Raw genomic sequence first — 10,297 nt, 5'->3', positions numbered from 1 at the left:
GAGGCCAGCGAAATACCTGGGATAGAAATGCCAATTATGAGAACCTGCCGAGAGCACTTGAAGTTATCATGGAGTGTGCCCCAGCGACTTCAATGGAGAGCTACAAAGGGCTTCCAGTTCTCGGCTCGAATTCCATTCGAAGTCAAGCATATTGAATTTGAATGAAAACTTCAGACGCAACAGCTATACCATATCGCGTTGCTGTGACACCAGATCGAGTGCCTGGCGCTCGATAATGATGGACAAAGGACGTAATCAAGACAAATAGAGGTAATTCCTGTTGCGCGCCACCTTCAGCTGCTCCAGCTCCAGCTCCAGCTCCAGCTCCAGTTTCAGTTACAGCTACAGCCTTGAGGCTGAAGGTCCTTGGATCCTTGGATTGCCGCTGTCACGCTTGTAGCATATTTGTTTAGGTCTCAGCTGTTGTTGTTGTTGTTGTTGTTGCTGTGCCTAGTTTATCTCCATCTCCATCTCCGTCTCCATCTTTATCTTGGCGTGCGTGTGTTCATGCTTTTTTTATTGTCGCCAGCAATGATTTTCCTATGGACTACACACACACACACACACACATGTCCAGCTGTCCGCCCACCCAGCTAACAAAAAAACAAATACAAATACAAATACAGAAAAAACACAAACACAAACACAAACACAAATACAAAGACAAGCCAGCAAAGAGCTAACCGGCGTACCAGGCCTCGACTACGTCTACGGCCATGGTCTCGGTCTTGCCCGCCGTACAACAGCTGGTTCATTGTATTGCAGTTATTGTATTTGAATTGGACAACTAATGTAAATAATACATCACATACCGTACGTGCCCCGGGATTATGTTGAAGTTTCAGTTTAACAGATTTCGTATTTATTTGGCTTTTTATTAACTCGACCAGCTCTGCAGAGGCTACAGAGATAGAGAGAGAGTGCTGCAACGAAAGAGAAAGAGAGGGAGACAGAAAGTATCCGTTTCTTAGTTATGTATGTATTACAATTACCATTTCGTTTTCAACCAGAAAGTTAACTGGCTCAGCGCTGCTCAAAATAAAAAGATTTGATTATCTCGACCAGATAAATTGCTAATATAATGGCTGCTGCTCCTAAGGATATTGAGAAGCCCATGGCGGCGATTCTACTTCTGTGCATCGCATTCGTATCACTCTGATCTCGAAGAACGTCCGCTCCTTGGAGAACGTGTGCCGCGACTTGATCAACGGTGCTAAGAACCAGAATCTGCGTGTTAAGGGCCCAGTGCGCATGCCGACCAAGACCCTACGCATTACCACCCGCAAGACCCCTTGCGGTGAGGGTTCCAAGACCTGGGATCGTTTCCAGATGAGAATCCACAAGCGTATCATCGATTTGCATTCGCCATCTGAGATCGTGAAGTAGATCACCTCCATCAACATTGAGCCCGGAGTAGAGCTTGAGGTTACCATTGCCAATTAAAAGTTTCGTATTTTAATAAAAAAAAAAAAAAAAAAAAAAAAAAGGGAACCATCATGGAGTTCCCTGCGAATGAATTGAATTTATTTAAACATCATTTTCGACTTTTATGTTAAGCGCAAGTCGATTATTGCCTCGCCTCTGCATATCGATTGTTGCTGTAATGTAACCTTTATGTTAACCTCTATGTTAAGATTGCATCAGCCAAATTAATCCGAGCATTTTTATACCTTTGCTGTGAATCGGGCAATCAAAGGGAAGCCAAGTGAGTGTCTAATGCGGCGGAATTTGGCTATTATCAATAATAGATTGTTTTGCTTTTAGCCACACTGGGGTATGCCCGATTCGCGAAATGAAGCTTTCAGCACGTGCTTAATGCTGCCACCGAGCGCTATGTTAAATTCCGTGGCGATTTATCGATACTATCGATTCATAAAAAAAAATCAATTTTATAATATAAATTTTATAAATTCTAAAAATTATGCAAAAATATACAATGGGAGTTACTTCTGGCCTGGCGCCTGAATATTATATACCCCTATTAATATTCGCCATATCAATGTACTCCCTAAACACCGTTTATTTAACTTTTACATATGTATGTAGCTTCATCTCAAGTAAGAACTGATGTTACAGTGGGTCTCTATATGTAAGACTCGAATGTCTTGCAGCTAAAGAAACCGAGAGGACATCTAAAGCCCTCAGTCGTATCTTAGACAGTGCCAAGACGAATGCAACTGTGCCTGGTAGTGCAGCCTCTAGCTTCAGCAGTGAGTCGTATCTGTTACCGATCTAAACTTTGCCCTGAGCTCTACTGAGATTAACTACATACATCTATTACAGATTCTCATCGGACCCGGCTATGTAGGCCCTTCTTCCATCAGACACTCCACTATGCTCTGCCAGGCTAGTCAGTGGGCGGGTAGCCCCGAGTAATCCCTTTCAGCACTGATGCTAGACTCGATGGATGATAAGTACTTGGGTCTATCCATATTCAGGCATTAGAACTAATCGACTTTCTAATTGGAGTTCAGCGCTCGATTTGGCCAAATCCTTTATAATGTTAGAACGCCCCTATGACCATTTCGGCTAATCCGATGTTTATTTGGCCATTGATTAATGTGCGGTGCCAGGGCGTCCGCAAAGGTCGTTGCCAGAAAGTCTTCAATCATAGTTTGCTTGGTCTGTGTTTGCCTTGCTGCTCGTTTCGGCTCTGCATCATCTTCATATATACATACGCACATACATATGTGTATGTATTTCTTTTGCTTTTTTGCTTTTGTGTGGATGAAAATACTTCTGGCCTGTTAAGGGTTTATTTATGCATAAAATTTATAGCATATAGCACGAGCATATTTGTGTCATTAGCCGCAAATTTTTGACCCATTTGTCATTAGGCTCGACTGTGGGGGATTTGCATAAAACAAACACACGATTGCCTAGAACACACATGCACACTGTATGCGTGTGTGTGTGTGTGTGCTGCTAAATGTGTGACCGACAAGATTTATCAAGTAATAACAGACATTTCGGACAACCCATAGACCCATTAGTCACACGCTGTTTGACATCGTCTGAAAATATCATTTTAATCACAGGCCAGCTAGCAGCTCCTGCTCCTGCTCCCGTTCCTGCTGCTGCTGCTGCTACTATTCCATCTGCTTGCCTCTGCATGGCCATTGTCACGGTCCATCGCCCGGATGGGCCAGGATGACGATGACCCGCACACACATGCCCACGTATGTAAATTATATATATTACATGTGAGCTATACGACTGGCGTAGGGCAAGTGAAGGCGACTCCCTATGCTGGCTGGGCATTCTTCTCAAGCATCGACAGCTAGCCACTGATTATCCAATTGACCTTTCTCAATTACTAATGAAGACGTGTGTTGACTCTCCCATTCCAGGTTTGGGGTTGGGCTACCAAAGTCTCCCAGAATGACTTGCATCAAGACAAGGCAAGGCAAGGCCATCAACTATTTACCCGATGGACTGAGTCACAACCATTCGGGACTCATTGATATTTTAATAAATACAATTGAATTATAAAAACAAATTTTTTATTTTAATAAAATTTTCTAAAAATAGAATTTATTAAATTCAAAACTAAATCACTAAATAAACTAAGAAATAAATAAGAATTAAATAAATTGCAAAAAGAAGTATGTATGAAATTTATTGGATGCAAAAATGTATTTCAGTCATGTATGTATGGGCATCAGTTGTTGTATTTGCATTTGCTTGCAGTCGTAATTCATTCCAAGCCCGAAAGGAACTTCACATATCTGTCAACGAGGAAGCTTTTCTCGCTCTTGCCATACACACGCTTGTAGGTCACGAGGTTGGCTCTCAGGTTGAAGATGAACGTGGTGTGGGGACAGTCAATGTTAACCATGGCCTTGGTAATCTCAGTGAGAAGCATATGCAGGGTCTGACAGGATTCGGATAGGCTCCACGATTGCTCCTGAATGGTAACGAGAGAGAGAGGAACAGATGAGCTAATATCGGTTGGGAATTTCTCAGGTTCTGCTTGCCTTGATCGCAGACCGGACGTTCAGGACGGAAATGGGCTTGAGAACCATACCGCCCTTGGTGGGGGCGAATGGCATCTCCTCTATGCCGGCCAGATAGGCGCTGATCAGCCAACGTTTCATGCGATAGTTGCGACGCCAGTGTGGAGCAAAATGGGGATACAAGCGCACCGCCGATAGGCGGCATTTCTTCAGAACTTCCGGATCACCTCTATGGAATGGAATGGAAATCTGATGGTATCACAAACGCCCAAGAGGCCCTTTCAAATGCTTACAGATCGCCCAAAGGCTCGGTGTTCTGCACTCCGAACACCTCGGCCGTGTACAGCAGACGGAATTTGCCCAGCTTGGCCGTAAAGGTTCCAATATTCTGCTTGTTCAAGTCGACACAAGTGTTGACGTTGGGCACATCGCCGGGCTCATCTGTGAAATGCATGAGACGGATGCACACGGTCAACATCATCATACGATTCGATCCGAATCGAATGGGAAACCCGAGTCGATCAGAAAGAAAGACGTGCACTCACCCACATACAGATATTGGCGCAACTTGAACAAACAGGACGACTCCTTGACTGGGTACTTCGACGACGATAGGGTCTTCATGTAAATGCAGTTGCGATATCTAGTCGCCAACAGCGTAAAGTCATCATGGCACATCAGCCTCGACAGCGTGCCGCGACTGGTGCAAAAGTCGACATGCGCCAGGACGCTCAACGGGCGCTCCAACTGCATGATGTAGTGGAATATGTGCATCCCGTTGCCAGCGGTGCGGTTATTATACTTGATGAACGACTGAAAGCTCTCCACCATATCCAGCGGAAACTCCCAGTCGTCGGGTGCACGATAGTAGCCCAAGGTGGTGGGCTTCGAGTACTGGTTGCCCTCGCTACGAAAGACGTGCACCATCTTCAGATCACACAGCTTCCATGGCAGATCATTAGACAACGAGCACAATACTAGACTCATTTTTTTTTTTTTGGTTATTTTTCAAGAACACAGAAATTAAAATGCAGGAAAGAAAGCAGAACTAACGTTTCGCTCCACGTGCTTCAATGCAAGTGGCAGAATTTCATGCTGGAAGCATCGATGTTCCAGTATCGATGCCATGGATGGAATGTTCTCGCATCGATTTTGGGCTTTCGATTATGTCCCAGAAGCATCTCGAAGGCGCAGATATGCATGTGGGGTTGGCAACCCTGCCTGAAAAGGAAGTCTCTTGAATTTTCTCGAAGGTTCTAATTTCTGGAAGGCAAATACATACATACATATGGATGTATATATGTACATACGCATGCAATGCGAGCGTTGTCAGTGACTATTAAAATACATGCACGCATATGTATGTATGTAGCTAGCTTTCGATAATGACATTAATATCGATGTTCTAATAGCCAGTTGTTGCCGATATACATCGTTTAACCAATTTCAATAAGAGGTTTAAATAGTTAGGTTTATCGAAATATAAACTTAAAATCTTGGTAGTTTAATATGCATTATATATGTATATTTACATACATATACATATATGTACATACATATGTATGTACAAGTATTAACAGTGCTCAAATCGAAGCTGTGACGCCACAAACTGTGAACGAATTGGGCTAAGCACAAACCTATTGAACACTCTCGTACAATTCTTAGAATTCCACATTTGTTGTCATTGCTCAGTTATGCACATACATACATACATACATATGTACATATTGATCATTGATGCTCTTCTTTAAGCTTCTTTTCTCCTCTCCTCTCCTCTCTTCCCTACAAACAGCTCTGCACTGAACTACACAGAATTTTGGGAACTGAAAGGCAAGATGTAATACATACATACATACATACATACATACATACATACATATGTACATATATGCATACATACATATGAAGGTATTTACGTATATGAATATTTGCATTCATGCTCATTCTACACACATACATACATACATACATACAGTTTGTCCAGAAATATTCAACACACTGGGACGAAATGCATATAAAAAATTAGGTTTTTATTAAAATAATTTTTATATAATAATTTCTAGTTTAATAAAAAATATTTAAAAAAAAATTAAAAATAAGCCGAATGCAAAATTCAAAATGTGTACATAATGAAATATGTAAATAATAACTAAAATTATTCACTTTTCAAGCTGTCAAGAAACTGTTGACCCACTGTATGTTCCGATTCCATTTCACATTATTTTTCGAACATGAACTTCTTAGTGTGTAAAGTGTTTCGCGAAAAATTCTGCGTATAAATATGTATGTGATGTATGTACATATGTATGTAGTATGTACAGCATACATACAGCTGCGAAAAATAAAATAGCACCACTTACATACACTTATAAATGCAAAGTCTAAGAAGTGATCCTATATATGTACATACATATATATTGTATATTTATTATTTGTATATTGTATATTTATTTATCCATGTATTGATCTACTTATTTTTTTGTATAAATCAATTATTGCAACAAATTAAAATTAGCACAACAATATTTAACGATTTTATGTACATATGTATGTATGTATGTATGTACATACAGAAATATGTATACCAATTCTCAAAAAGTCGAAAAACTGCAAGTGGTGCTATTTTATTTTTCGCAGCTGTATGTATGCATTTATGTACATACATACATACATATGTATGTATTTTTGGGTAAATTTGAAATTTATTATTTTCAAGCTTTGCAAAAACAAAAACAAAATACATACATATGTATGTATGTATGTATGTATGTACACTTGCTCGCAGAACTCTGCGTACACTTGCAAACAAACCCATATCTTTAAGTTTACATGTACATATTGTATTGAATTGTATGTATGTACATATGTACATATGTACGCAGACTTTTGAGGTGTAATTTTTTGGTTATGTTTTTTGTTTATATTTTTTTTTTTATTATTAGGTATAGTTTTAATAATAAACTGAAAACATATTTATGTTAATAAATAAATGAAAATTGATATAAAAAAATAATTATTGCCTTAAGTCTTCTATATTCAATGCACAAACATACATACATACATATGTCTTTTGATTGACATATGTATGTACATACATATGAGTGAATTTTGCAGTTGGAAGTGAAATATTATGGATAAGTGAATAATCATGGAAAATGGTTAGAAAACGAGCAGCAGTTATCACTCGAGTGAGGAATTACTAGAGACGTAAAAGTGTGTGTGAATGTGTGTGTGTGTGTGTGTAAAACGTATGTAGATCTGATAGTGGCGTGTGCGTGTGTGTGTGTGTAACAAGGATTAGGCGATGGGGCGATAGAGCGATAGAGTGTATGGAGGAATGAACAATGATTGATTGTATTATGGAATCCATAACAACAGGCCGGGCGTAACAAATCTGTAATGCAAACACGAAACACTCGTGGCCAATGTGTCGTATGAGAGATTACATGCAATCATTTTTGCAATCAGGCAAACGACAAGAGACAGCCCGGCACCGACAAGCGGACGGGCGGACAGACGGACAGACGGACGGACTGGCTGACTGAGTGCATGCTGAAATAGTTATTACATTTAAAATAAATGACATTTAAATTGAAGCTTAGACAGAGCGTGACAGAAGCAAACAATAAACAGAGACAACGAGACCAAATACGAAAGAGACACACAACACTCACACACACACACACAGCACACACACATGGCATGCGAGCCTTGTCAGCGGCAGTTGGGGCTGGGCTAATGCCCAACGATTGCACTGGCATAGCAAGAGCCCAAGTATATTGTCATTTGATTAGATTACAACACAACTTTCGTTCGCTCTCCCTCTCGCACTGTCGCACTCTCTCACTCTCGCACTCTGTCACGCTGCTGCTGCTTGCTTGTAAGCTGTTGATCTGAAAGCAAGGACAACGGCTCTTGAGTGCCAGTCCCGTTGATAAACCATCACCAGCTGCAACTCTCTCTCTCTCTCGCTCTCACTCTCTGTCTCTCTCTCTCTCTCTCTCTCTCTCTCTCTCTCTCTCTCTCTCTCTCTCTTGCTCTCTAACCACTTCTTCGGCTCTTACAGACATTGACAGCAGCTTGGACAGCTCCATGGGCAGCCGCAGTCAGGAAGTCATCACTAATGCCACTGCACCCCTCTCTCTCTCTCCCTCTCTATCTCTCTCTATCTCTCTCTCTCTCTCTCTCTCTCTCACACACACTCACTCTCTGTCGCTGCAACATTTCATTTTCAGACTCCTGACTCAGGCTCTTTAAAATTTCATTTACATTTACATGAGCATGCGGCTGGGCTGACAATCCGGATACATCTTGGTCTCGTCTCGCCTCTCTCTCTGTCTCTCTCTCTGTCTGCAGCAGCTGCTGCTGCTGCTTGGTCTGATGCCCCATTTGATTGTCACTCTTGAACTGTTATCATATTGTAAGGACAAATTAATTGTAAAGTCATGTAATTGTTTGACAATGTTGGCCCCGAATCGTACATACATAAGTCTTTCGGCCACATGTACCTATGCAGTTGCTAAGCAACATGGCCGCAGACAGACGGACAGCCAGACAGATAGTGAGAAACACACACCCACACACATTTATATACGAGAAACAACATTGACGACAGACAACCGCCCACACGTTGTCATAATCACTCTGAATCATTTTGTATATTCGAGTGTAACTCAATTAGTTGACAAGCGTTTCAATATGCCTCCCATTTGGATTTCGGTACGGCCTCTCCATTGTAATCTAGAAATGCAAATAAGTGAAGTACAGATGCGAATATTAGTGGAATATTATAGTAGCTCATTCTAGGCTAGAGTTGCTATATATGATATGATATATAATATGATATATGTTATGTATACTATACAAGGATATGATACTAGGGGATGTAAAGTGGGAGTGTCTGACTGGGCAATATCCTGAGAGCTGCATATAGAGCTGATATGACAATCATTGCCAGATAATAATCGGCTGTTTATTAAAGCAAAAATTCCTCTAGGGTTTCAATTAAGATATTCGCAATATCCTGAGAGCTGCTTATAGAGCTGATATTACAATCATTGCCAGATAATAATCGGCTGTTTATTAAAGCAAAAGTCACTCTAGGGTTTCATAGAAGATATTCGCAATATCCTGAGAGCTGCTTATAGAGCTGATATTACAATCATTGCCAGATAATAATCGGCTGTTTATTAAAGCAAAAATCCCTCTAGGGTTTCATAGAGGATATTCGCAAAAGTTAGCTACAATCATAAGAATGTAAGATGGAAAAGAAATCCTATTCAAAGTTATATTTATGTATATACCTTACGATATCTGTTGCACACAAAACTAATATACCTGAGCTGACATCTGCTATGCTTTGGGGGTATTATGAAATGAAATCCCCATTAAATGTCAGCCCATAAAAACTAAGCAAACTTTACAAATGAATATCATAAGCACACTGAATAAGTGGATTTAAAATATATTTAAAATATTTATGCATGCATAAGCACTTACATACATATATGCAGTATATAGATATATGAATAGGCTTTTTAATTTGGTTTATGAACTGAAATGAAAATGATTTGTGAATCCCTTTTTATTGCATTGGCAAGCAATTCGATTCGATTCGATTGGATTCGAGTGAAGAGCTGAGATAATTCAAAAGTTGACAAATCGAAGCCCATAAACAATTTGTGCAAACGCATGGGGGGCTAACAGAGGCTGTTATGAGCGTTAATGGGGTTAACAGACATTTAGCCACATAATTAACGGGGCCAGTGTGCGACGTAATCTGCTAAGGATTATTTATTATATTTACGCCTGTTTTAACCGATATCTGCGGACGTAACGGAAAGATGACACTACGCAAGGCATCAGCATATATGTATGTGTGTATATATGTATAAATGCATACATACATATGTACACTACATACATATGTACATACATACATATGTACACTACATGAGGTAACATGAACATTATCAGATAACTGTTTTTGCCAGCTAACGGCATCATTAACAACAACAACAACAACAACAACAACAACGAGAGCAGCAAACGCCATTCGGGACAATCATTTTTGCCGCTTCCGGTTCCGGTCACACACACACACACACACACACGCACGCTTAACTATGCGATATAAATGATATGACGTGATTACGCAGCGAATACACACACACACACACACACATACATGTGTCACACTCTTGTGTGTGTGTACTTGTGTACACATTTAGCTGGAAGCGGGAGTTCGCAACGATTAATTATCAAATTGTTTTGTTCGTGATTGTCTTTGGTGCCCTCTGCCCTCTGTCCTATGCCCCGATAAGCACAAGGATAACAATAAT

General features: G+C 40.4%; 1 protein-coding gene and 1 pseudogene across 1 annotated transcript; one reads left to right on the top strand and one right to left on the bottom strand.

Annotated features, from left to right (window-relative positions):
* The first annotated feature begins 989 nt into the window (after nt 1-989).
* On the top strand, nt 990-1,445 carry LOC149090628 (small ribosomal subunit protein uS10 pseudogene; annotated as a pseudogene).
* A 2,202-nt stretch (nt 1,446-3,647) lies between these two features.
* On the bottom strand, nt 3,648-5,105 carry LOC149090627 (decapping and exoribonuclease protein Rai1-like). The gene is made up of 4 exons (XM_089264226.1): nt 4,502-5,105; nt 4,250-4,397; nt 3,978-4,185; nt 3,648-3,907 (listed from the first exon to the last, which is right to left on the bottom strand). Exons 1-4 carry the CDS (start codon nt 4,941-4,943, stop codon nt 3,698-3,700), a joined length of 1,008 nt encoding a protein of 335 aa, XP_089120352.1. The 5' UTR covers nt 4,944-5,105; the 3' UTR covers nt 3,648-3,697.
* Nucleotides 5,106-10,297: the final 5,192 nt, after the last annotated feature.

Source organism: Drosophila navojoa, chromosome X (genome assembly GCF_054131105.1).
Source record: "Drosophila navojoa isolate 15081-1374.11 chromosome X, UAZ_NAV_1.0, whole genome shotgun sequence".
NCBI classification, from domain to species: Eukaryota; Metazoa; Arthropoda; class Insecta; order Diptera; family Drosophilidae; genus Drosophila; species Drosophila navojoa.
Note: the sequence above shows the minus strand (reverse complement) of the source record. Positions and strands in the feature narration are given on the sequence as shown.